This window comes from Lampris incognitus, chromosome 21 (genome assembly GCF_029633865.1).
Source record: "Lampris incognitus isolate fLamInc1 chromosome 21, fLamInc1.hap2, whole genome shotgun sequence".
NCBI lineage: Eukaryota > Metazoa > Chordata > Actinopteri > Lampriformes > Lampridae > Lampris > Lampris incognitus.
The window spans coordinates 6,609,450-6,637,242 of record NC_079231.1 but is presented as its reverse complement, the minus strand read 5'-3'; the positions used below and the strand labels follow the sequence as shown (position 1 = coordinate 6,637,242).

Here is a 27,793-nt window from a genome sequence, read left to right as displayed (position 1 = left end):
CTGCAAGTAGAATTTGGGGGTTATAAACCCCTGTTGAATTATGACTGTAATACATTTTAAATTAATTATTTTCTAATTTTTGCATTCAAATCTCTACTTATCAGATTTTTTTTTCATTATTTCTATTTGAGACTGGTTATGTGCATCTAACTTTATATTTAGAAAACCTTTTGAATTACATCATACTTAGATGCTTTGGACAATAGTGTAAATGCAACATTCGTGACAGTAAATTAAACGTAACTGAACCTTTTTTAATGGACCTCGTCTCATATTTATATATATATATATATATATATATATATATATATATATATATATATATATATGTGTGTGTGTGTGTTTGTGTGTGTGTATGTGTGTGTGCATGCTTTTCAGATGGAGACGCGTGCGAGTCCAACCCCTGCTTTAATAACGCCCAATGTAAGGATACCGTTGGCGGATACAACTGCTTCTGCCTACCTGATTACCAAGGGTACAACTGTGAAATTGGTAAAAAGCCTCACTCTGCCACTTGGAACAGTCGGACAGCAACACACACCAGTGTAAACATCATACATGATACCGATACAACCTCTGGACACACAAAAATGTGGTGGCACACTGAGACGGAGGGTTCAAGAATAAGGGTGATGTGCAGAACTGTAGCAACTACAGAGGTATAAAGTTGATCAGCCACAGCATGAAGATATTTGAAAGAGTAATAGAAGCTAGGTTAAGAGGAGAGGTGATGATTAGCGAGCAGCATTATGGTTTCATGCCATGAAAGAGCACCACAGATGCGATGAGAATGTTGATTAAGAAGTATCGAGAAGACCAGAAGGAGTTACATTGTGTCTTGAGTTTTTTTTCTCAATTGCTTCAAGAACTGCGAGTGAGCGGTCTAGTCCTCATTAATATTTATGAGCTGACATTTGAGTGACAAGTACAAGTAAGAGTTGGCGGTGGGCAGAGTCTCATAGTTTGAGGAGTTGATCTGATTGGCTGTGTAAATAACTGTCTGATGACATAAGTGTCAGGTAAATAGATGAGAGAAGCTGAATGAGGAAATGCTCTTTAAAAAACTGTATTCTATCATATATACCTTTTTTTTCAGTAGAAAGAGACAGTACAAAACGTGGAACGATTAAAGTAATAAGTTGTGTCAGAAAATAGTAGTGTTTAAAGTTCTGTCTGACTTTAAATAACTTCCCAGACAAATATGAGGGTGTTTTCTTCTCCCCGTTTGAGCTGAAGCATGTTGGAGGGAGTAACTGCATCTGGTGTGAAAGTCTGTTCGGGCTTATCGGTGAACAGTGTTTCTCCGTAAAAGTTAGCTATTTGTTCAAAACTTGTTTATATTACAGCAAAAATGCTTAAAAATTCACAAGATAAAATTGTAGTGGCCAATTTTACTTCACATAATAAAATGTCAAAATCTCTATTGATGATAGACCTTAGCCGAGGCATTTAATGTAAAAAACAAAAACAAAACAAAAAACCCAAAAACATTAATTTTTCTATAGAGAAAAAGGAGAAGGAACCCATGGCTCAGAAATGTAAACCCACTTGTGGCCTTGTGGACTCAGAATTGAACCAGTCTATTGGTGTTAATATAATCAGAATAGGGCAGCACAGTGGTTAGCACAGTCGCCTCAAAACAAGAAGGTCCTGGGTTCGAATCCTGGAATTGTCCAATCTTGGGGGTTGTCCTGGGTCGTCCTCTGTGTGGAGTTTGCGTGTTCTCCCCGTGTCTGCGTGGGTTTCCTCCAGGGGCTCCAGGTTCTTCCCACAGTCCAAAGACATGTAGGTCAGGTGAATCGGCCGTACTAAATTGTCCCTAGGTGTGATTGTGTCCGTCCTGTGATGGATTGGCGGCCTGTCCAGGGTGTCTCCCCACCTGTCGCCCAATGACTGCTGGGATAGGCTCCAGCGTCCCGTGACCTGAATTCGGATAAGCGGCTTGGATAATGGATGGATGGATAACCAGAATAACTCTGGTATGAAAATAAATGCTACTTCACATTTCATGACAGGTGATCTAACAGGTGAATAATTCATGGATCAGAGCAGTTCTGGATAGCTGGGAGTATTTTCAACTATCCAAAAACATACCTGGCTGAGTTGTGGGTGGAAATATACACTAAAACAGTGTTTGTTGACAGAGACTGAATAGACCGAGTGTGTGTCATAAATATAGATTGAGTGGACTGGGTGTGTGGCTGATGTTGTGGAATTTCAGTGTTTGACTTTTTTGCAGAGATTCCTGGGCTGTGTGAGAATGAAAACGGAGGCTGTGAACATTTCTGTGACATCATGGATGGGAAAGTGCTCTGCAGCTGTGCAGACGGATACGTCCTGGATTCAGACGACAAGTCCTGTTTCTCTAATGGTGAGCGAGAAACACACACACACACACACACACAAAGATAATAAAGCAGAAAAATATAGTTTCAAATCACCAAATAGTATTATAGTAAATGCAATGTTTAATTTTTGCCATCAGTATTTTAGTTCCTTTGTTTTGTTTAATAAGCTACATGTATTTTTATATGTATGTATTGTATGTGTTTTAAGGGTATTTGAGAACTGTATTGTCTCATTACTGTTTTTTATATAACATTTGCATCTGTTTTGGCAGTATTGTTTATTATAGTTCAAACTGTATATATCATCGTGTATTGTGAGCTTTTTTTTTTCCAACAGTGTGTTTTTATGTAGTGTTTTGAATACCAAAGTGTTCTTAGATTTTAGGGAGCCTTAGAAGATTGTCTTAAAGTAGTTCATACAAACCCTGGGCCTTGAAACTGACTTAGACTTTTCCTCACAGAGACCTACAAATGTGGCCATATCATCGGCAAAGGCACCCGCAGTAATTTCGGACACATTCGACCCAACGATACAAACACAAACTCCATGGACCTCGACAATAACTCTACCGGAGAGGTGGACATTCTGAACCTTCATCTCCCAATGTTCCAGATTCCCCCGAGCAACATAAGCTGGCTGCAGGGGGGTGACTACCAAGACGACATGGTGATGGAGGACCCAGTGGTCCAAAATAGGCTCAGCCACGCGCGCATTGTCAACGGAGAGGAATGCCCCCCTGGGGAGTGTCCCTGGCAGGTAGGATGCCACTATGCCACTTTAGTGAGTCTGCTACCATCTAAAGTTGAAAAACCATTTGAGTGCTGGGGTGATCTTGGGACCAAGTGATCTAAGTATAGCAGGATAAACACAACTGCAGATAATAGTAAGATTATTGATGGGTCTGTTTGATTTAGGTGAGGCAATGAGCAAGAATTGATCACAGCCAATAATTTTGTCAAATGCTGGGTCAAAAGCACACCTAAATCAAATTGACCCATTAGCTGTAGCTGTATTTATGTTATACTTACTTCACTTGTTCCCAACATCAGCCTAGCATTTAAAACTGGTTTTACAGGCGCCTGGGTAACGTAGCAGTCTATTCTGTTGCTTACCAACACGGAGCTCGCTGGATTGCATCCCCATGTTACCTCCGGCTTGGTCGGGCATCCCCACAGACACAATTGGCCGTGCCTGTAGGTGGGAAGCCGGATGTGGGTAATACAGTGCATCCGGAAAGTATTCACACCCCTTCACTTTCCCCACATTTTGTTATGTTACAGCCTTATTCCAAAATGGATTAAATTCCTTTGTTTCTCATCAATCTACACACAATACCCCATAATGACAAAGCAAAAAAGGTTTTGTAGAAATTTTTGCAAATCTATTAAAAATAAAAAACTGAAATATTGCATGTACATAAGTATTCACACCCTTTACTCAGTACTTGGTTGAGGCACCCTTGGCTGCAATTACAGCCTCAAGTCTTCTTGGGTATGAAGCTACAAGCTTGGCACACCTATATTTGGGGTATTTCTCCCATTGTTCTCTGCAGATCCTCTCGAGCTCTGTAAGGTTAGATGGGGAGCGTCGCTGCACAGCTATTTTCAGGTCTTTCCAGAGATGTTCGATGGGGTTCAAGTCTGGGCTCTGGCTGGGCCACTCAAGGACATTCACAGACTTGTCCCGAAGCCACTCCTTCGTTGTCTTGGCTGTGTGCTTAGGGTCGTTGTCGTGTTGAAAGGTAAACCTTCGCCCCGGTCTGAGGTCCTGAGCGCTCTGGAGCAGGTTTTCATCAAGGATCTCTCTGTACTTTGCTCCATTCATCTTTCCCTCGATCCTGACTAGTCTCCCAGTTCCTGCCACTGAAAAACATCCCCACAGCATGATGCTGCCACCACCATGCTTCACTGTAGGGATGGTATTAGCAAGGTGATGGAGGGGCCTGGTTTGCTCCAGACGTGACGTTTGGCATTCAGGCCAAAGAGTTCAATCTTGGTTTCATCAGACCAGAGAATCTTGTTTCTCATGGTCCGAGAGTCCTTTAGGTGCTTTCTGGCAAACTCCAAGCGGGCTGTCATGTGCCTTTTACTGAGCAGAGGCTTCCGTCTGGCCACTCTACCATAAAGGCCTGATTGGTGGAGTGCTGCAGAGATGGTTGTCCTTCTGGAAGGTTCTCCCATCTCGACAGGGGAACGCTGGAGCTCTGTCAGAGTGACCATTGGGTTCTTGGTCACCTCCCTGACCAAGGCCCTTTTCCCCCAATTGCTCAGTTTAGCTGGGCGGCCAGCTCTAGGAAGAGTCCTGGTGGATCCAAACTTCTTCCATTTACGAATGATGGAGACCACTGTGCTCTTTGGGACCTTCAAAGCTGTAGACATTTTTTTGTACCCTTCCCCAGATCTGTGCCTCGATACAATCCTGTCTCGGAGGTCCACAGACAACTGACCTTTCGCAAAGTCCCGCCCCCCTTAGTTACTGTTGCTATGCCTGTCAAGCATTTCAGAACTATCCAGGAAGTAGCCGGAAAACACCAAAACATGAAGGAAGAAATCAGCGCATTGTGTGGGTAAAAGTAACCGTAATAATACGTTAGCTGTATTAGCTATCAATAATAGCTAGTAGCAAGCTTAGCTTGGAGCAGGCAGGTATTTTTGTTGATTTGGATGGATTAAGCTGGCCATGGGGTCTGCTATACTGCGAAATCTATTGCCGACATTGCGCTTCTTGCGTTCTGGGTTTCGGGAAGGGAAAGAAAATTACACCCCCTCCAAACTTTTCAGATATCTAGTATCCGATTTGCAGATCCCATAGGCACACCGTTTCAGCATTTTGTTGTGTGTTTGAAAGCTGGACGGACCGTTGCTAAGGTAGGATTGGACAAGCACTGTTCTGGGGCGCTACTTCGCGAAAGGTCAATTCCTTTGACTTCATGGCTTGGTTTCTGCTCTGACATGTACTGTCAACAGTGGGACCTTATATAGACAGATGTGTGCCTTTCCAAATCATGTCCAATCAATTGAATTTACTACAGGTGGACTCCAATCAAGATGTAAAACATCTCAAGGATGATCAGTGGAAACAGGATGAGCCTGAGATCAATTTTGAGTGTCATAGCAAAGGGTGTGACTACTTATGTACATGCAATATTTCAGTTTTTTATTTTTAATAAATTTGCAAAAATTTCTACAAAACCTTTTTCACTTTTTCATGTGTAGATTGGTGAGGGGAAAAAAAAGGAATTTAATCCATTTTGGAATAAGGCTGTAACATAACAAAATGTGGGGAAAGTGAAGGGGTGTGAATACTTTCCGGATGCACTGAATGTCCTGGGCGCTGCACTAACACCTCCTCTTGTCAGTTGGGGCGTCTGTTCGGGGGGAGGGGGAACGGGAGAATAGTGTGATCCTCCCACACGCTACGTCCCCCTGGTGAAACTCCTCAGTGTCAGGTGAAAAGAAGCGGCTGGCAATTCCACATGTATCGGAGGAGACACGTGGTAGTCTGCAGCCCTCCCTGGATCGGCAGAGGGGGTGGAGCAATGACCGGGACGGGTCGGGAGAGTGGGGTAATTGGCCAAGTACAATTGGGGAGAAAAAGGGAGGGGAAAATTTTGTTTTTCCAATTGTAGATAGTGGGAAAACTCACAAAAGGGGTTTAGGTTTTAGTTGAGCTTAGGTTTAAGTCTTTAAAAAATACATGCATTTATTATTTGGGAACACATCAGCAGGAGTTCTTTCAGACATTTCTCCTCCTTACCCTCCTAGGCTCTCATCATGAACGAGGAGCACCTAGGATTCTGTGGAGGAACCGTCATCAATAATTACATCATCGTGACTGCCGCCCACTGCATGAAACAATCACGTTACATCTACGTGGTTGTCGGTAGGTCCTCTCAGGGAGTCAGAGCCGGCTGTGATCAAACACGCACATTATATCTAGCAATGGGTAAAGCAAGACACTAATAGTGCCAGGGCTAAGGTTAGTTCCCACTAGTGCCACCCATATTGAATTTGAATGCACTCATTAAAGAGTGGGTTAGGTTAGTTGAAAGTTGCCACATTAAAACTGTAAATTAGCATGTTAATCCATGGCTGGCTCTTATATCCTGTGTAGAGGAAAATGCTTCGTTTTTTTTTTTTTATCTCCCTGACCCTTTTAACTTGGTTTCATGCAAAAAGCATTACATTCTGCAGAGCTCCTGAGTGATCACATCTTTTCTTTCTTTTTTTTTCTAGTTTGTGCGCTGGTTTTACTAAATCACATGTCCTTTGGGTCCAGTAAAGTTGGAAATATATTCAGATTTGAACTTCCCGGATCAATAACTCATCAGCGAAACGTTGTTACAACACAAATGATGCCTCTTTCCTTTTCCTTTCCGTAGTAAGGTAGACAATGAGCTACGACCTAATTTTCACCAAAATGAGCTGTTCAAATAAGCTGGACAAATAACGTTGTTCTTTATGTACAGCCTGTTGTGGGATGGGTGCACAGGGACCGTCTAAACACCGAAAAGAGATACTACAAAAATATTCAATAACTTCTACTCTTATACAGTGTGGTGTCCTCAGAATCACTTTACACGTCAATGGTCTCCTGTTGGTTTTATTGCAAAACTTACTTTGGAAAAATGTGCTTTTGCATAATTTTGGGGAATTTTTATTGTGTAAAATATTCAATAACTTCACTCCTACATAAGAGAATTATACAAAAGGACATTTTTCCAAACTAAGTTTGTGTAGTATAACCAAAAGGACACCATTGATGTGTGAAGGGATTTTGGGGACACTACACTATATAAGAGTTATATAAGATTATATTAGAGGGACAGCTCAGGTTGGACGGTTTGGAGACAAAGCAAGAGGCACATTTAAGATGGTTTGGACATGTGTGGAGGAGAGATGCTGGGTATATTGGGAGAAGGATGGTGAATATGGTGGAGCTGCCAGAGAAGAGGCATAAGGCCAAAGAGGAGGTTTATGGATGTGAGGAAAGACATGCCTCACCACATTCATAAACCTCCTCTGGTGTGACAGAGGAACATGCCGAGGACAAGAAGAAATGGAAACGGATGATCCGCTGTGGCGACCCCTAACGGTGCAGCTTAAAGTAGTAGTAGTAGTAGTAGTAGTAGTAGTAGTAGTACACTATATAAGAGTGAAGTTATTGAATATTCTTGTAGTCTCTCCTTTCTGTGCTGCACTTTTTAGACGGTTCCTGTACACACATCTCTCAGCCTGCTGTACACAGAGACCAATGTTATTTGTCCAGCTTAGGGGACAGCTCGTTTTGGTGAAAATAAGTTTGTAGCTCGTTGTCTACCTTACTACGGTAGGAAAGAGGTGCTGTTTGTGTTTTAACAACATTTCGCTAAGGAAGAACTGGAGTTGGGCGCTGCAGCAGCCCACTGCTTCTGCCCGCTGCTTCTATACAATAAGATGGGTTAAATGCAGAGAACAAATTCATTGTAAAAATACAATTCGTTGTAAGAATACAATGTCGAATAAAGTTGCTTTCATTTTTCGGCTTTCAGCAACGTTTCGCTTATGAGATGTGATCCAGGAAGTTCGAGTCTGAACATATTTCCAACTTTACCAAACTCCAAGAACAAGGGATTTAGTAAAACAAGAGCACAAACGAGGAAAAAAAAACGATGTGGCCATTCAAGGGCTCTGTAACATTCCATTTTGATGCATGAATCACAGTTTGATTGAGGTGTGGATACTGGAATCTTCTATTTGTATTAAATGGTGATGTTAAAAAAGGATTCTGCCTGTTCTCTGCAGGAGAGTTTGATACTTCGCTCTCGGAAGGTCATGAGGCAGTCCATGACGTGGAATCAGTCCTGATTCACAGAAACTACAGAAAAGACACCTACCACAATGACATTGCCCTCATCAAACTCACCAGACCCATTACATTCACCCAGTACGTCCTGCCGGCCTGCCTGCCCAAGACCCGCTTTGCTGAAAAGGTTTCCGCCGAATGTTTAAGGCTCAAGTTTGACTGACGCTTTTCATTTGTTGCCGAAGACACAGATTTGCATTCAGTACAATTTTACATGACACCTTACAAGGCATTCATTGTTTTACACTTCTCTTCCCTTCTCTCTTCAGGTCCTGATGCGTCAAACGGAGGGTTTAGTGAGTGGGTTTGGCCGGCTGGGAGAAGGGCACAAACCCTCTACCACCCTGCAGCGCCTCACCATGCCCTTTGTGGACCGCGCCGAATGCAAGGAGTCGAGTAAGTTCCCCATATCCCACCGTATGTTCTGCGCCGGATACAGTGACATAGAAAAGGACGCGTGTCAGGGGGACAGCGGCGGACCACACGTCACCCGCTATCGGGACACATACTTTTTGACGGGCGTGGTGAGCTGGGGTGAGGGCTGCGCTCGCCGCAAGAAGTACGGCATCTACACACAGGTGTCCAAGTACGTTGGCTGGATCAAGGATAAAATGAGGAGGCTGATACCCGACGTCAAGCCTACTGACGCCACACCAGAGGCAGGCAGGCTGAAGAGAGACACCGCCCACATCAAAAGGCTCTGGGCGTGAGACAAAGAGGCGAGCATTGTGGCTTCAGTGTATCTGTCTATATGAAAATCATCCTGAAACCTGGGCTGCAAGCATCGACACAATATTTGGGGGTTTGGTTCAACATTGTAAGGAGTGGACAATGTCAACACCGTTCTAAAGTGGGGAGAGAGCAATGACAATAAATAATGTAGAGATTATATTAATGAAATTGTGCTTTTAATTTTATAAACAAGTCTGAACAGAGATTCGTCTGTTTTCTGTCGCTACAATTTTAATCAAATGTAATGTGAGTTGCTGCGCCGGCAAATCGTGTACAAGGGCAAATGTTGTGATTATTGTGTCGTCAACGTGGAGGAATCACATGAATAAAATTCCGGTTAATTTCCGAGTCGTCTAGTTTTTCATAGCCGAACTGAAGGTCGGCCCTGTCATTAAAGTGTTGAAATAGTCGCGTGTTTAAAACCCCAGTGTAGAAGATGTAAAGATGGCAATGAGAAAGCGAGCCTTCTTTTGTCTTTTTCCTAAAAGCAACTTTTTAGAGATACTTTGTTGTTATTTGAAGTGATTTTTTTTAACATACTGGTTTTAACAGTCCCCTTTACCTGAAAGTTTTTATTTATCCAGAGAGAGGCAATCAGCGCTTTATTCATTCACCCAAGAAAATGTAAACGTAAATATGGTTGGGTAGATATGGATGGACAGATATGGATAGGTGGGTACAGACTGATTAATAATGGACGAGTAGTTAGATGGAGATGGTCGTATAGAGAGGGAAGACGGATGAGACGTGCAGAATGGCAGATACTAAGATGTGCAGACAACAGTGACAGACAAATGGATGCTAACATAGTCAAACAGAAAAGGGGAGGATGAAGGGTGCTGGGACATGCTCGTCATCGTTCATCTTGCGCCACGAAATATCCTAAAGGTTCAAAGGTCACCTGTTCAGGGAAACGGTGGGCCGCAGGGGCTGTTTGTGTTTGCTTGGCTGTGTGCGTGCGTGTGCGCGCGCGCGCGCGCCCACAGAAAGGACAGGCTGTTCGCTGAGAGATGGGAACACGGAGGACAACGTGTTTGTTGGCAACAGAGGCCCTGCGGTTTAACCCTTTATGAGCCGGACGAATCCTCCTCTGCCTGCTTAGTTGTGGGAGGGGGAGGGGGGGAGAGAAACAGGTTGTAAGGAGGACGTCATGTGGTTTAACTGTGTTGAGGGTTGCTGTTGATTAAACCAGTTGACCTCAACAAACATCTTTTGGAGAGTTGTTGGTTTGAACCCGGCCCACAGGGGATCATTCCTCCACCATTTGTTAGCATCCAAAGATCATTCACCTGGCCGTGTGCATTTGCATGCGTCATCACTCTCGGCCTGTGTGAGTGTCTCTGTTGTGTGTGTTTGTTCGTGAGTGTGTGTGAGAGTGTGTGTGTGTGGGGGGGGGTTTACAGTGCAGCAGGTTGGTGCCCCAGCGCCTTGTTGCTCCATCGGTTTTTAACCGTCATGGCGTCTCGCCGCCGACTGTACTGTGTGGCCCTCTTCGCGTGCTTCCTTCAGGTCCTCAGCCACCAAGCACGAGGTAAGATCCCCGACAGCATGCTGTCCGCATGCCTCGTGGCAGGAGGTCTCGTTTGACAGCGAATTTTGGCAGATTTCAGTGGTGCGGAGCTTGTGGAGACGTCGGACTCTGGATTTAAATTCTCCGGTTTTATCTTTAACTTGATGTCAAGTAGAGCAAATAATGCTGTTCTGAGCCATTTGTGAGTAAAACTGCGCAAGGACACGGCAGAACTGATATCCTTGTCCGCAACTGCCGTCATTCAGAAAGACGGTTGGACGCGTCACGGCTCCGTTCAAACACAACCTTTAAGTCTTCATGTCTACATACATACACAAGTGTAACCGGTTGTTTTCTTGCCCGGTGCGGGATTCGATACGGGTGTGCTGCACCACAAGGCGCCGTCACTAACCGCTCGGCTAAAGAGTCAGGCCCGTTAAATAGGGGCTAACGTGTCTTATTGGTAGTTTACAGTCGTCAACCTCTCCCGGAAGCGCGCCGTCGCGCTTTGTTCTTCCCGCGCTCCGAAGAGACTTCTGAGGATCTGCACACTTCCGGATCCCACCGCTGCCACCAATGTAACCGGTTATTTTCTTGCCCGGTGCGGGATTCGATACGGGGTGTACTGCACCACAAGGCGACGTCACTAACCGCTCGGCTAAAGGGTCAGACCCGTTAGCTAGGGGCTAACGTGTCTTATTAGTAGTTTACATTATCAATCATGGCTACGGAAACGCTGCGTGTGATGCTGGCAGTCTTGTGTTGAGAAACGAAAAAAAAAACAACCCCAAAACGGAACAAAAAACGATTGTGGACGCCGATGCAGCTAGGGGACGACAACCTAGCGTAGCTTAACTGGTTACTTTCTTGCCCGGTGCGGGATTCGATACGGGTTGTACTGCGCCACAAGGCGACGTGGCTAACCGCTCGGCTAAAGGGTCAGACCCGGTAGCTAGGGGCTAACGTGTCTTATTACTAGTGTACAATAGCTTAACCAGCTACTCACTGAGTTGCCGAAGTGCTTCCGCTATTTCTCGCCTACATTTTTTTTTGACAAAATCCTGTCGAATTCGTGTAGTCTGAGAGGGTTATTCATGTAAACTACTAATAAGACACGTTAGCCCCTAGCTAACGGGTCTGACCCTTTAGCCGAGCGGTTAGTGACGTCGCCTTGTGGTGCAGTACACCTCGTATCGAATCCCGCACCGGGCAAGAAAATAACCGGCTACATTAATAACGTCTCTCCCTGTCTTAGCATTTCGGCTGGTACCGCAGGCCCAAAGTGTGTTCCTGCGGTCCAAACGGGCCAACACCTTTTTCGTGGAGGAGGTGTTGCAAGGGAACCTGGAAAGGGAGTGCTATGAGGAGTTCTGCAGCTACGAGGAGGCCCGGGAATACTTTGAAAACACCCCACAAACCGTAAGCATTATAGTACGACTCCTATTATTGCCAGTAGCCTCACGTCATTCTCCAAGTCCAAGAGATGTTCAGCAATCAGTCACATTAGTGAAGACCCCGAAGCTCCCCAACAGTTTAAAAATGATGGCTACTGGTTGGAGGTCTAAAAATGTCTGTTGAATAAATCGATATTTCTCTACCTGTTCTGCTCTCAGGTTGCCTTCTGGACTGTTTATTATGGTGAGTTTTTTCTTTTCACGTTGCTCTTTCTTGTCATTTGGTACATCTCTGTGCACTATATGCATGTATAAATGGAATTCTCTCTCTCTCTCTCTCTCTCTCTCTCTCTCTCTCTCTCTCTCTCTCCCTCCCCCCTCCCCCCAGATGGGGACCAGTGTATTCCAAACCCATGCCTTAATGAAGGGTCCTGTACGGACAGGGTGGGGGGGTTCTTATGTAACTGCACTCAGCCTTACTATGGGGTGAACTGTGAGCTTGGCAGTGTGATCAAAGTGGAAACCCTACTGTTAAAAGAACCACAAGTCATCGCTCCAGGTAACACTGAGGTGTCTGTTGCTCTCCCTGAAGTTTCTTCCTATTTTTTCTCCCTGTTAAAGTTTTTTTTTTTTTTTTTTAGGGAGTTGCTCCTTATCCGATGCGAGGGTGTAAGGACAAGATGCTGTTTTGCTGTAAAGTCCACTGAGGCAAATTTGTAATTTGTGATCTTGGGCTATACAAATAAATTGACTTGACAGAGGGAGAGCGAGAGAATCGCAGACTTTATCTCAAAATAGAGGAGTTAGAAATGCATTTAAAACAGCCAATAATACCTTTAGTTTGTGTGAGGAGGTATACACGTGTTTGCATATGTGTCTTACTGTGTTTATACGTGTGTGTGTGTTTGTCTCAGATTTTATAGAGTGTCCTATAGAGGGTCCTAGAGCATGTGAGCAGTTCTGCACGGTGTCTTACAGTACTTTCACATGCTCCTGCACGACAGGATACACACTTGACTCTGACGGACAGAGATGCGTACCAGAAGGTCCGATATCTGTCCATGTCTCCCTCTCTCTACCTGAATGTCAAACATAGACATTTTAGTTTGTTCTGTCGTTATTCCTTTCTCACTTTCTGAAGTTTTTTTTTTTAATATTGTGCTTTATTTCTCCAGTGAAACATCCATGTGGAAGGGGATCTCCATCTGACAAGACACACACAGCTGCTCCCATCTGTTCTAGTGGGCGCTGTCCCTGGCAGGTAGGTGTTCTTCCAGACAGCTGTCTAGTCTTTTCCCAGTCTTATTGTTGGACTCTAAGACAGTTGGATAAGACTAAACACCCATCATCCACCCCTGACCTGCCACCATTCCGACATTTTCTCTAATGGTTAATCGTGACGTTCCTTTCACTCATGGCTTTTACCTACATGCTTGTTTCCCGTTAACTATCAATAATTAAAAGTCATCAAGAATCCACCAGTTCTGACTGTTGCAATAATATATCACGTATTTCTTAAAAAAAGTAGCCACTAGTCTCATCTAAGACCCAACATATTCTCCTGGAATGACTACACGTTTATTTCAACCCAACAACTTATAATAATACAACACAACCTGTCTGTCCGCTGTCTGGACATTGGAGACAGGACACAGGGTCATGGTTGACACAGTGTTGGTCCCCCACACCTGTCTGTCTTCACATGTGAAAACTGACAAGATGGTTCATCAACAATAGTTTGGATTTTATCCCCTAAACATTTTCTGAACTCTTGACCGGCATGAAGCATGTCCAAATGCATACGACTGAATAGTGCTCTCATTCTGTATCATCCAGGAAGAAACATGTGAAGACCACAAAGAACCACAGAACATGCTAAAACCATCGGTCACAGAAAAGTGTAAACAGTGAAAGTAGTGTAGACAGTCTTGCGAACACAAATCACTTACATACAAGATAATAAGAATAGGATAATGACATGCCTAGTCTACATCGTTAAGTCCTGTTTAGTTTAGTTTTGTTTCATTTAGTCTAGTTTTATTCAGTTTAGTGTTTAGTATCTGAGAAACTTACATTCTGCCCCCACCTTAAACGGACAGTTCACCCCAAAATCAAAAATACACATTTTTCCTCTTACCTGTAGTGCTATTAATCCACCTAGATCGTTTTGGTGTGAGTTGCCGAGTTTGGGAGATATCGGCTGTAGAGATGTCTGCCTTCTCTCGAGTACAGTGGAACTGGAAGGCACTCGGCTTGCGTTGCTCAAAGCTCCGCGTAGGTGTAGTTCAGTCTAAGAAAATAGTTCCTACACTCACAAGGCCACAGGTGTGACAGATATAAATGTTAAAAGGGCTTGCCATAGTAAATGTGCACATATGCTCGAACGAGCTCAGCTAGTTTCTCCTCAAAACACCTCTGCCATTTTCTTTGGCGTTGACAAATGCCAAAGAAATAATCGTTGTAGAAGAAGAAATAGCTGCACTACCTGTCATAGCGCCCCTTATAAACTGCTCACAACAAGGTCTGTGGATTACCTTGAGTAACCGGGTCATGGTTTCTGGGAGGAGACATTGCCGTTGAGTTTTTCAAATGTATTTCTTTGGCGCTTTGAGCAACACAGCCCGAGCGCCATCCAGTTCCATTGTATTCGAGAGAAGGCAGACATCTTCATGGCTGATGTCTCTAAAATTCGGCAACTCGCACCAAAACGATCTAGATGGATAAATAGCACTACAGGTAAGAGGAAAAACTTGTATTTTTGATTTTGGGGTGAACGGTCCTTTTAAAACGGATAGGCAACATGGTCCAGAAAGGTCCGGTGTGGGTGCGGGTCTTTGTTCCAACCAATTAGTTACACACCTGATTCTATAGATCAACCAATAGTCTTTGCTAAGGACCTTGATTTGTAGACTCGGGTGTGTAACTCGTGGCGGGAACAAAGACCTGCACCCACACCGGACCTTTCTGGACCATGTTGCCTATGCCTGCTTTAAAAGGTTCTTACCTGTATTGAAGGAATCTGAAACCATGGTGTGTGTTTGTTTTATGACACCAGGTGTTGCTGGTGGATGGCAACGGGGTGGAGCTGTGTGGAGGGGCAGTCCTCGGCCTGCGCTCTGTACTGACCTCAGCCCGCTGTCTGTACACAGATGGCATGTATTCCTCGTACCATAAAAACCTCCGCATCCGCGCTGGTGAGTTTGGCTCGTAAAAACAACCTACAGTCAGATGTTGACGACAGAAACAGACCCCCGGTGACACATTATATTCAGTCATAATGGAAGGGCCTCAAAACCCCCAAACAAGAACACATTTAAAATGTTATTCTCTCCTCGTAGAATCGTAATTTAAATGCATTGCGGTTCAGTGTCCATCACTGTGTAAAAGCGTTAATCTCTGCTTTGTGTTATTTCTGAAAAGAGATGTATTCAGGCGTCCAGGTAGCGTACCAACACAGGGATCGCCTGTTCGAATCCCTGCGTTACCTCTGGCTTAGTTGGACGTCCCCACAAACACAATTGGCTGTGTCTGCGTGTGGGAAGCCGGATGTGGTTATGTGTCCTGGTTGCTGCACTATGAATGTTAATCAACCTTGAACCTTTGACCTTGCTGGACTAGATGCTTAACAATTCTGAGTAACAGTCCCTGACGCTACCTCAGTTTTCTTCATGAAGTCCTTCATTAACATTTTGCTAAGAGGCCGCGTCCGTACAGACACAATTGGCCGCGTCTGCATGTGGGATGTGGGTATGTGTCCTGGTCGCTGCACGAGCGCCTCCTCTGGTCGGTCGGGGCGTCTGTTCGAGGGGGAACTGGAGGGAATGGCGTGATCCTGCCACGCACCACGTCCCCCTGGTGAAACTCCTCAGGTGAAAAGAAGCGGCTGGCGACTCCACATGTATCAGAGGAGACGTGGTAGTCTGCAGCCCTCCCCGGATCGGCAGAGGGGGTGGAGCGGCGACCGGAACGGCTCAGAAGAGTGGGGTAATTGGCCGGATACAACTGGGGAGAAGGGGTGGGGGGACATGGTAAGAGATGACCGAAGGTTTTTAGTAGAGCTTTTTGGAGGACTGTCCTGTAGTGCTAGCTCAACTGCATAGGTTAGCGTAGTGTTAATGGCATAGCATTTGTTTACACTTTAACTTTTATTACCCAAAGTTTTGTCGGTCGGTATTGTTTCAAATGGTCTCACCAGATAATATGAAAAATAATTAAGTGATAACAGCAGTTTTGTCCGCTCTCTTAAGGCAACTCATCCTCAGCTGTGAGGATCCCCATCCAGGCTATGTACATCCACAAGCTTTTCCACAGAGAGCGCCACGACAACGACCTGGCCCTCCTTCAATTGGCTTATCCCCTTACCTTTGGCCCTGCCCTTTTCCAGCTCTGCCTTCCCAGCAAGGACTTCAGTGAAAATGTGCTCATGCGCTCCGGGCAAGAGGGGCTTACAGGGGCGAGACAGGGCCACAACGGTATTTCCCAACACCGGAGCCCGTCTTATTTGAGGCTGGACGACTGCCGCCGCCATCAGCTCAACCTCTCTCACCCGCTCAGCAACAAGATGTTCTGCATGAGGAGCCAAAATGGAGACCAAGGGAAGCCAACTGTCCACCAGAGCAGGAAAGAAATGCAGCTCTGGGAAAACGACAGGAAGGCCCAAACAGGAAGCCAGAGCCAAAGTGAGCTGGGTGTTGAGGGATTGAGGTCGGGGGTGAGTGACAGACAGTGTGAATTTTTGCCGGGGACACCCATGGCGACGGAGGAGAGGGGCACGGCATTTCTGACAGGGTTACTGGTCTCCCAGTCGCCTAGCAGCTGTAGCGAAGAAGGCGTTATGGGTCTGGTGTTCACCAAACTGTCACGGTATCTAACCTGGATCAGAGTCAGACTAGACCTGGCGGAGGAGGCCAGCATGACCCCACAAGTCACTACGTATCCCACCCCACCACCCTAAACCCCACCCACTCTACTGCAGGCACTGCATTTGGAAAGGCTTCTTCATGTTTTTGTGGTCTTGCGTGAAACTGCTTTTAAATCCATTTTTAGATGTGTCAACAAGGGAGCACCACGGTGAATTACAGGAATGTTCCAACTCAAGAGGTCCAATCATTTGTTTGAGCTTACATCATAAAACGTAATCCTTTAATGCAGTTTCTCATGAGAAACACCCAGTCTCTACCCATTAAATTGTACGAGTTGAAGATTTTAGTACTCAAGATCTTTGTTCAACACATATAGGGTAGGACGTTACAGCCGCCCGCTGGTAGTAGAGCTCCTGCCTCAGTGTGAGATGGCTTGAGTCCTCCATAAGAACCTTTATCAAAAAGAAACCATCAAGTCAAATTGTTTTATCGATGCTGAAATGCCACTTAAATATGATTTGAGTCAACTGTTACCGATAAGTTTTGTGCAGTTACAGAAGAAATAAACTTTTTACAGCCATTTGACTTTTTTTTTTTTTTTTCCAATTTCAGTTTATTGTTGTACGTATCCCAAAAAGCCTGAGATTCCAATAACTGCTGATATGGACTCGAAAATTGTTCAGTGGAGAAATGAATGAAGATCCTTCTCTGGCAGGAACGTGACTGTTAGAGGGCGTAGGTTTCACTTTGCATCCCTAAAGCAAACGTCCCAGATTGAGTCCTTTACTATGTACATGGTGACGATGTATCTGGGTATGAGGTACCGTCACCAGCACAGAGTTCCTGTGATCCCAGTGAAGAATATCCTCGTGGAAGTTGATGGTTTTCATACAGCAGTTACCAACACGTTCTACCTGAAAAAGTTTCTCCAAAGTTGTGGACATACAAATAAAACCAAGGGTGTTTGGAGCGCCCACCGGTGGATGGAGAGAGCGTGGTATGTCAAGTCAACCATGATAAAACGGCTTACATGGTCTACGGAGTCATTACAAGGCTGTTTACCAGGAACTGTTAATTAGCTGCTTATTCAACGTATCAGCAGATTAGCCTCATATACTTGTACCAGGGGTGTAATTGTGATGTGTAAATGTAATTTTAATTTGTTGTAAATAAAAATTGGATAGAATCTAAAGTAGAGAGAGAAACGGGATGTACAAATCGTCTTTTTATTCATCTTTTTTACAGTACAAAAACACGTTAAAAAAAAAGCTCTGCAGGTGCATGGGATTGTGGGTAATGAAGTCTAGGAGACAGAGGAAAGCGAGGGGAAAGGGTTCTGCTTGCTGACAACTAGCTTCTGGTGTTGGTGAGAGATGTAACCTTTAATGTGACCCTGAGAAAGAGAGAGAGAGAGAGAGAGAGAGAGACAGCCTGTTACACAACTGGTATAACTGATACACGGCTGTTTAGGTGAAAGGATGAACCATCAGAGGAAAAAAAAAATGTATTTGTGTGTGCATCTGTATGGATATGTGTGTGATTATACAGTATATATTTGTGTGTGTATGTGAGCGTGGTACCATATAGATCAGGTTGGCCAGGATACACTGCACCTCGTCCAAGTCCACGTCCTCTACCTGCATCATCTTCAGAGCCACCAGGAAGGCGTCCAGAGGAAGCTGGTGAGTTTTCATCAACTGGTACCTAAAAGACAGGTACACGCAGAGAGACACACAGACATGGTTGTTTCTGTATCTAAACTCACACCAGTCACACTATTCTTCTTTACATCGGAATGTAAAATAAATGTCATTTAACTGTTAAGAAGTTAAAAATATTCCATGTGACTCAGGTACACAACTATTAGTTGGTTTTAAGTAACTAAACCATCCTTCTATATGCGAAGCAAAACAAAAGGACTCCGTTGAAAACAGGCGCGTTAAATCATTTTTCATCATCTAATGATGAATGGAAGATGGCGGCGCAATTTCACGTTTGCAGCGGCCTCACCCAGTACCGGTGTGGGAAGATGGCGGCGCGAATTCACGCTTGTGGCGGCCTCACTCAGTACCGTCCATGCAGTGTTTTTGTTCACATCTGCGTCCGAGTTTGTCTTCGTTTGATGGCTGGGAGAGCTTTGTCTGCTACGTCCTGTGGGCCCAGGGACCACGGCCCTGTCTGGAGCTGTGCCCGAAAAGGTAACACCGAGGGCGGTCTGAAAGGACACGGAAGCGGGGCAGGCTAACTGCTAGCCCACACAGACCGGCAGTACCAATAACACAGCGGGCGGTCTGGCGGCAGCCTCGCCTAGCCTTGACTGTGTTAGTGTCATTGTGGAGTGTGGGGAGGTGTGTCGAAGGCGTCTGGCTGAGAGAGCTATCGTTGGATCAGCTGAGGGAGCTTGGTCTGCTGCGTCATGTGGGCCCACGGACCAATGCAGACCTGCAATTCCAGCAGGCATCCTGGCTGGCATTCGTTCTCCTGGACAGTGATTTTTTTTTTTTTTAGTTATATGTGTTAGTTTGGATATATGTGTTCTTGTAATTTTTGGATGTGTGTTTCTGTCTTTGTGTTACACTGCCGTGGGCTGAGGAGACGATGTTTTGTTTCATTTGATGTGCGCAACTGCATGAAATGAAACAACAGTGTTTCTGATTCTAATTTCTAGTCTCTTCATCAACACGCCTACATCTGCAACTCGAGCCAGCGCCACAATAATTTACGATATTTTGTAGTTTTTCTTGTGCTATTTTCTTGTTCCAAGTTCATTTTTCTCATTAGTAATGTCAAATTTCATGATGAAAGAGTAACTGCCTTCAAGACACTTCGGTAGGGGATCTAAACTCACACTTTCTTGAAGAGGTTGCGGTACGTGATTATCTTGAGTTTCTCTAGGATGAGGAAGATTCCACAGCGGATGAAAAAGGTCTCATGTTTCACCAAAGCCTCATTTAGTAGGAGAAGGTTTCCCTCTCTGATGGAGAGCAACAAAAAAAAAAGATAAATAGATAAACCATTCCGAGTTACACAGCATCACTGTTGGGTTTCAATTCATTCTATTTGAGCTGAAATATAGAAAATGGAGGAAGTGGCTTTACCTGACGCCCTTGGTGACATCAGCAAACTGCATGAGGTCATACTTCCTGAGGAGCTGGTGTGTTGGCATGTGACCCTGAAAAAAACAGCAATCATCCCATTGACTACCTGCAGTCAATACTGGTCATACACTGGTAACCACTATAAAAGATCCCCAACGTAAATCCAGCCTGCATCAGGATTGTATAGCCCAGCGGTGGCTAACCATGTGCCATGGAGAGCCATGTATATGCAGGTTTTCCTTCCAACCCGACTCCATTCCAGGTGATTTCACTTCCTCTTTGGTTGAAGGGTTGCTAATCAGTGAAATCACCTGGTGTGGAGTCTGGCTGGAATGAAAACCTGCATACACATGGCTCTCCATGGCACATGGTTAGCCACTCCTAGTACTATAGTTGTTCACTTTGGAGGTGTACCAAGTTTAAAGATAGGTGATAGGGGTGTAATTAGAGGTGTAGGTAAAAGGCGTAGTAGTTAAGAGTAGCATATTGGTGGTATATTAGAAATGTAGTGAAGGTGTAGTGTTATTCTATAGTTTAACAGGAGATGTATTGCACAGACCAGCAGAATCTTGACTGACAGCAGTAGTGGTAGTAAGATATAGGTGTATTTGGTAGCAGTAGTGATGTTGTAGTATAGCAAGTTGTATTTATCAAGAGTCGCTTGTTAAGGTGTAAATGGTTATGGTGTTGCTAGTTGAGGTATATTTGGTGTTATCCATCCATTATCCAAACCACTTATCCTGCTCTCAGGGTCGCGGGGATGCTGGAGCCTATCCCAGCAATCATTGGGTCGCAGGCGGGGAGACACCCTGGACAGGCCACCAGTCCATCACAGGGCCCACACACGCGCGCGCGCACACACACACACACACACACACACACACACACACACACACACACACACACACACACACACACACATTCACACCTAGGGACAATTTAGTATGGCCGATTCACCTGACTTACATGTCTTCGGACTGTCGGAGGAAACCGGAGCGCCCGGAGGAAACCCACGCAGACATGGGGAGAACATGCAAACTCCACACAGAGGACGACCCCCAAGGTTGGACTACCCTGGGGCTCGAACCCAGGACCTTCATGCTGTGAGGCGACCACGCTAACCACTGTGCCACCGCGCCGCATATTTGGTGTTAGTATAAATATTGGCAACTAATAGTACCAGTATTAGTAAGTTAACATCAGAGTTAGTACTAGTTAGTATTGCTATTAATGGTAGTATTAATAGTTAGTGCTAGTATCAGTATTAGTATCATTACTGACCAGCAGCATCTTGACAGGCAGCAGGTAGATGAGAATCATTCTTTTGTTCTTCTGGCTGGAACGATGACAATGTTGGAAAGAGAACGACAAGTACTCCTCCGCTAGAGAGAGAAGGTCGGCGGTAGACAAACAGTGAGTTGGAGGGACAGAAAGAGATGAAGGGAGCAAGGTTGATGGTTTCTGAACTAATATCTTCATCTCACGGGGCAGATGTGTGTGGCTAGTTCATTTAGTACCTCTTCTGGGCAGAATTCCCATTTGTTAAGTCTGTAATCCAAGTCTCACCTTTCTTGCAATGTCTAATAAACTTTCAAGACAAGTTGCTCGACTATCTGCCACTGTGGAACCCCCGGGTTTTTGCATGTTTTAGCCCTTTAACAAGAAATTGCATATACATTTTTTGCTGTCGATTTTCCAAAGCATACCGTCATTTATTTAGATTTTTTTTGGGGGGTGGGGGGTGGATTTTCCTCCTTTTTCTCCCCAGTTGTACTTGGCCAATTACCCCACTCTTCTGAGCCGTCCCGGTCGCTGTTCCACCCCCTCTGCCGATCCGGGAAGGGTTGCAGATGCCTCCTCTGATACATGTGGAGTCGCCAGCTGCTTCTTTTCACCCGACAGTGAAGAGTTTCGCCAGGGGGCGTAGAGCGTGGGAGGATCACGCTATTCCCCCCAGTTCCCCCTCCCTCCCGAACAGGTGCCCCGACTGACCAGAGAAGGCAGTAGTGCAGCGACCAGGACACATACCCACATCCGGCTTCCCACCCAAAGACACGGCCAATTGTGTCTGTAGGGACGCCCAACCAAGCCGCAGGTAACATGGGGATTCAAACCGGCGATCCCCGTGTTGGTAGGCAACGGAATAGACCACTATGCTACCCGGACGCATTTATTTAGATTTTTGAATGCATTTTTCCCACCTTCCAGGTAGCCACTGGTTTCCATTCATTTTAGTACGGTATGAAAATCAACTTCCAGACTTGAAATTTGTTCAAGATGGGTAATTCATTACAGGCCATGTTTAGGTCACTAGGTGTTCGGCACTGCTGGCCTATGGGGCAGTGTAGTTAGTGATATCATGTAGTAAATACAGTTTACTGTTGTTTAGGCACCTGGTTTGAAGTCGCTGTCGAACATGGCCTTACGTCCAACGTAGTACTTATAAGTGACTCTCTGGGCCATGCTGTAGTCATTCTTCAGGTTGGAGCTGTCTATGGCTCTGATCAGAGGTTTACACAGGTGGAGCTTATTAATCTAATACCCAACCCCACCCCATTCGCGCACACACAAACACACGCGCGCACACACACACACAGGCATATAGAAACAGACAGACAGAAACATGACAATGAACACCATGGTAGAATAGAAACTTCTGTTTTAGATAAGTGTGTTGTTTAAAGCCTTCTCCTAAAAAGCATGGCAGCTGAAGGTGACTTCTTACCTTGAAGTAGATTTTAAAAAGCTGATTGATTAGAAACAACATCCCCCACTTCTTTGAGTCATCAATACCAGCTCGACTGGCAGAGAGACAGAGACGTACACAGATGGGAGAGACTGTTTATGTGTGTACGCAGGCACGTGTATGGATATAAATGTGTGTGTATGTCTACAGGTGTGTGTGTGTGTGTGTGTGTGTGTACTGACTTGTCACTGGCACACACTCTGAAGCAGCTCATCAGTTGTTCAGCTGCTTTTTCCAGCATATCTCCTGGCTGGCCGGGCTGACTTTTTATCTTCTTCTGCTGCTGCTGTTCAGCCTGCTCACACACATAAACACACACGTGTGTATATTTATATATATATCCAAACACATATACAGTATATCCACACACACAGAAGACACATGAGACATTAGTACAAGGCATCTACATTGCCAGGTTTAGCTGTTCCATTACTTAAGACTGTATTTACACAGTGCTGCTGTCAGCAGCTCTTGAGATGAACCCTCAACCAAATGTGATAAATATATAGGTCCCCTTAATTCAGTGTTGTCTGCTCACACTATTGGCAAATATCCTGAGGTCCAGCGTGACAGCAAACATCATTGGGAGCGCCCTGAAACCAGCAAATGCACACCATTTAGTCTGAGTTTTAAACAAGTACACATAGACACACACACACACACTGTTTTCTCAAGGGTACGTCTTTACTGTAGGTTCTGAGAATTGGCCACTCATTCAACAGTATTTACATATAATCAAGTTTTATCAATATACTGCAAGACATGATGATAATACTGATAATTAACTGGTTATTCTGGTATTTTTTACTGGGAATAACTTAACTCTGGACTCACCAGTTCTCTTCTTTATGAGACTGGAAAGCCTTCAAGAATGATGTAGAAGGTCAAGGACAAAGTTCCAGAATGATTGATTCATTAACAGTTGATTAACAGACTGTCAGACAGACAGATGCACTTTATGGTGTGTGTGTGTGTGTGTGTGTGTGTGTGAGAGAGAATTTTTTGACCTGTGTGTCTTCCTTTTTTTCCAGTGACTAGGAAGGATATTGGACTACAAGGGTCTGGTACTTGTACGCCTCTATGAAGTCATGGTTGGCCACTGCGTAGGTACACCTGGAACACACACATGCACATACTAGTGGTGTAATGGAACATAGTTGATCCATGATCCGTACGGTTTGGCACTCATGTGAACTGCGAATTAACTGCAAAATTTAACCATCAAGTGAAACAGTTTTACTGCTGCTTTTACTTTTTAAAGTAATAATTCCCTAAATCTCGATGAAAAGGCAAGGCAGATGCGTGCTGTGTTTTACTCTGAAGCGCAATGATGGGTTGATTATGCAAAAAAAAGCTGTTGTGTGTTCACGTGAAGAGGGCATGTCGGACGAATCCTGATGAAATCAATCAGGGATGTTCGCGTTGCAAAAAGCGCAGTGACAAGTCATCTAGCTGATGAGTGAAAGAAGCCGAAAAGCCTCCCGTGTCATTTAAGGGAAGACGGTATCACGCTTCATATTGCACTTTAATTTAACAATTGAGTGCTGAATATTTTATATATTCTAAGACTTCGTTTAAACATTGGACATCTTGAATGTTGTTTTAATTTAAGACCATGGGCAAAAGTTCCTTGCTTTAAGTGTTTTACAGAATAAATGGAAAGCAAAGTTATTTGTCTCACCCCCCACTTTTTTTTTTGCTGATCCGAAAAATTATCCGATCCAAGACTCAAAACCGTGATACGAGCTGAACTGTGAGTTTATGATCCGTTGCACTCCAGAACATACATAATACTTATCTATATGCACATGAACACTGAGGCAACAGTGCAGTAACACAGGTTACTCTGCAGACATGCTCCAACCAAAGACAAGTGAAAAGCCCTACCAGGACTACATATACCAACAACTTGTCTAAATTTGGACACCGATAATAATCACTGAGATAGATCAATATCCTAACCACTTCTTCATACTGTTCTTTGGCTTTGCTGTCAAACATAAACCCCTTATAAGTTGTGGACACAGACTGTCTGTGTTTGTTTGTGTGTGTGTGTGAGCCTCATCACATAATTAACGTCAGGGGAAGTCGTCATGGAAGTGCTGTGATCTGCTGGTTGTACCTGAGGTGGGCTGCAACCATCTCATCATAGGGCGGCTCCAGAACCTGCTGGCATTTCTCTTCAGGACTGGCCAGCTGAGTGACAAGGCACACACACGCGCACACACACACACACACACACAGTCGGTTAGTGCCTGTTTTAAACTAATATTTGAAAAGTCTTTAAAGCAATCAGCCAAAAGCAATGTAAAAAAAACTGATTGGACAGACAGAAGTTATTGAATAGCGACCATTAAATTAACAGAAGCTCTGTTACCTGTAAACGCGGGTTGGCAACATGTGGGTGTTTAAAAGAAAGCAGTTCTGCACAGAAGGAGCCCTCGCGGTTGTCGATGGCCTCATACACCTGGACAGCAAAGACATGACACTTTATTCAGCTAACCTAACCCTGAAACAGCCGCCAAAAAGTGGGAAACACAGGCTATCCAGATGACGTACCAGTGGAGACTTTGTAAAAAAAAAAAAAAACAGGGAACGATTAAACACATTAACAGCAGCTAAAGACTTAATCCCTTTCAGATGTTAGACCCCCCCATCTGGAGAAAAAAATGTACAATTACAGTGAGTGTGTTGTCTGCATGGAACCATCCTATTGTATAGCAGTAGTGGGCAGCTGCAGCACCCGGGACCAACTCCAGTTCTTCTTTCCACTGCCTTGCTCAGGGGCACAGGCAGCAGTATTAAGCCTAACATGCATGTCTTTGTGATGGTGGGAGGAAACCCACGCAGACACGGGGAGGACATGCAAACCTTCTTGCTGTGAGGCAACACTGGGCTTCTTGCTGTCTCCAATGTACAGAGAGAGACAGAGACCTACTGACAGCGTGCCCTTTAATAGGTTGATGGTCTACCACAGTAAATACTGACACACATGGGAGACTATATGCATCCCTCCAGCGCCTGTAATTTCAATCAATCGAAAGTGAAGCACAATCGGTGATCTCTACTACTACTTTAACTAATGAAGGAATAGGCGAAGGATCAGCGGTTACCTGCTGAAGGTACTGGTTTATGGTGATGTGCGCCATGGCCGCCCGGTACTGTGGCAGCTACGTAAGTGAACCTGAGAGAGATCGAAGCAGACATGGTTAACATGTAGAAAATCTAGACGGGGGGAGGGGGAGGAAAATAAATAATCACCCACCACCGAGCATCTAGTTTAGGTACCCGTTTCGTTTGAGTGCAGTAAAGATAGCCTGTTCAGCTATCCGGCGTCAACATATTACCATTTGCAGCAACGTCAAACCCGTATCAGTGATTGAAAACAGCATGCCAGGCATGTTTGGCTGGTTACAGGTGACTATAACGCGGGACCGTTTACAGATTAAAAACAAACTACAAAGCAGAATTAGCCCGTTGTTTAGCGTATGTTCGATAGCGCCCTTTCCGACGTCGGCCAAGAGTCCTCCGGTTCACGAGCTTCCGGTTCCGTTTATATTTCATCAAAGCGCAGGCGAAAGTTTGAGTTATCCGACTTCTAACGGAATTAGTCGATAGATATGGTCAAACGACAAATTAAACCGGCTACCATTAAACTTCTCGCTCTTCCAGGACGGATCGGCGTCGCGGAGTCGGGGCTGCGACGTCACTTCCTGTGTTCACTTCCGGCGGCGTTTTCAGAGCAATAGCGCGGCATGGCGGCGCACGTCACGCTGCCGAAGTAGCGGGTACTCACGTTGCGTGCTGAGATGGCAACTGTGCGCGCTGTTATTGTTGCTTTACTAATCAAAACGTAAATCTTTGAATGTATAGCACATTTTCTACATTAAAACGCAATGCGACGTGACTTAGGCGAAAATGCACGGAGAAATAAAAGGTACTGTAACGTGCATGGACAGGAAGACACGCTGGCCGCTGGTTCGCGGGTCTGACCCTTCAGTCTAGCGGTTAGCGATGTCTCCTGCGGTGCGGGCGATACGGGTTCGCGTCCCGGCCGCGGCACTTCCTGTGGTTGCGTTGTCCCCCGGATGCGCTACAGTATTGATAAAATAGAAAAGAATAATTAAATGAATTAATCAATGGCGTTGACTTTGACAAAACAGAAGATCTTAACGTAATAACTAGAGTGGCATGCATCAAAACAAATTAGATTGGATCAGGAACACTTTTGCCACATCATTGCAAATGAAATGAAACACCGTTTCCCCCGGCCCACAGCAGTGCAACACAAAGACAAAAACACACAGCCAAAAGCTACAAGAACACATATATCCAAACTGACACGTATATCTAAACAAAAACAAAGAAATAAATAACTTTCCAAAGAACGAGCGCCGGCCAGGATGACTGTTGGAACTGCCGGCCTGCATGGGCCAGCAGATAGCTTGGTGTAGCCGGTTATTTTCTTGCCCGGTGCGGGATTCGATACGGCGTGTACCGCACCAGCAGGCGAGGTCACTAACCGCTCGGCTAAATGGTCAGACCCGTTAGTTAGGGGCTAACGTGTGTTATTAGTAGTTTACAGTCGTCACCCTCCCTGGAAGCGTGCCCAGTTCATCGCACCAGGCAGACAAGACTCGAGAGAGCGTCAACCTGCTGCCTGCACTCTTATCCTGGATTGGGGGGCATAAAGACTGAGTATCTTCAGTGTATTTCCAATAGTATTTCCAATAGTTTTGTCTAGCTCTGCTGTGGTGTTCATTCAAGCAGCTAACGTTAGCGAACGTAACGTTAGCTAGCTAGCTAACTAGCTATCTTCCACCCGGTAACGTTGCTAGCTAGTTTCTGACGTTGCTGGCTAGTTGTTTGAATGCTGCTAGGCAAGCTAACTATCGGTAGCGTCCGGTAACGTTACCGGTAGCTAGCTAGTTATGTTTGTCCAACCTTAGCTCTGGCCATGCAATATTTTCATTCAAATAACTAACTAGCTAGCAAACGTTAGCTACCGGTAGCTATTATTAGCTAACAATGCTATCACTCCCGCACTTTTTCCCACCTCTCTAATACAGAGATCCCCCACTTTAACCCCTGGCTAAGGGGGTCAGACCCGTTAGCTAGGGGCTAACGTGTCTTATTAGTAGTTTACAGTAATGTAGCCGGTTATTTTCTTGCCCGGTGCGGGATTCGATACGGGGTGTACCGCACCACAAGGCGACATCGCTAACCGCTCGGCTAAAGGGTCAGACCCGTTAGCTAGG

The 27,793-nt window shown here is 45.0% G+C and overlaps 3 protein-coding genes across 6 annotated transcripts in view; 2 read left to right on the top strand and 1 right to left on the bottom strand.

Moving 5' to 3' along the window:
• Positions 1 to 9,266, top strand: part of LOC130131795 (uncharacterized) — a 35,670-nt gene extending 26,404 nt beyond the window's left edge. Inside the window, exons 19-24 of the mRNA XM_056301571.1 lie at positions 379 to 492; positions 2,240 to 2,371; positions 2,810 to 3,105; positions 6,114 to 6,231; positions 8,133 to 8,320; positions 8,463 to 9,266. Coding sequence (XP_056157546.1) covers positions 379 to 492; positions 2,240 to 2,371; positions 2,810 to 3,105; positions 6,114 to 6,231; positions 8,133 to 8,320; positions 8,463 to 8,903 — 1,289 coding nt within the window. The 3' untranslated portion in view covers positions 8,904 to 9,266. The remainder of the gene's footprint in view (positions 1 to 378; positions 493 to 2,239; positions 2,372 to 2,809; positions 3,106 to 6,113; positions 6,232 to 8,132; positions 8,321 to 8,462) is intronic.
• Positions 9,267 to 10,354: 1,088 nt separating this feature from the next.
• On the top strand, positions 10,355 to 17,894 carry prozb (protein Z, vitamin K-dependent plasma glycoprotein b). The gene is made up of 8 exons (XM_056300952.1): positions 10,355 to 10,456; positions 11,691 to 11,854; positions 12,049 to 12,073; positions 12,218 to 12,388; positions 12,744 to 12,875; positions 13,005 to 13,090; positions 14,885 to 15,023; positions 16,077 to 17,894. Exons 1-8 carry the CDS (start codon positions 10,381 to 10,383, stop codon positions 16,781 to 16,783), a joined length of 1,500 nt encoding a protein of 499 aa, XP_056156927.1. The 5' UTR covers positions 10,355 to 10,380; the 3' UTR covers positions 16,784 to 17,894.
• A 7-nt stretch (positions 17,895 to 17,901) lies between these two features.
• Positions 17,902 to 26,238, bottom strand: pcid2 (PCI domain containing 2). 4 transcript variants are annotated; one of them, XM_056300954.1, is made up of 15 exons: positions 26,185 to 26,238; positions 25,649 to 25,719; positions 24,913 to 25,002; positions 24,658 to 24,731; positions 23,583 to 23,648; positions 23,370 to 23,411; positions 23,074 to 23,128; positions 22,718 to 22,830; positions 22,515 to 22,590; positions 22,183 to 22,324; positions 21,071 to 21,171; positions 19,790 to 19,863; positions 19,540 to 19,665; positions 18,272 to 18,395; positions 17,902 to 18,084 (listed from the first exon to the last, which is right to left on the bottom strand). In XM_056300954.1, exons 2-15 carry the CDS (start codon positions 25,682 to 25,684, stop codon positions 17,995 to 17,997), a joined length of 1,209 nt encoding a protein of 402 aa, XP_056156929.1. In that variant the 5' UTR covers positions 25,685 to 25,719; positions 26,185 to 26,238; the 3' UTR covers positions 17,902 to 17,994. The 4 variants fall into 4 exon arrangements, with proteins under 4 accessions (XP_056156929.1, XP_056156931.1, XP_056156930.1 ...); XM_056300956.1 differs by lacking the exon at positions 26,185 to 26,238 and adding an exon at positions 25,801 to 26,113; XM_056300955.1 differs by lacking the exon at positions 26,185 to 26,238 and adding an exon at positions 25,824 to 26,113.
• Positions 26,239 to 27,793: the final 1,555 nt, after the last annotated feature.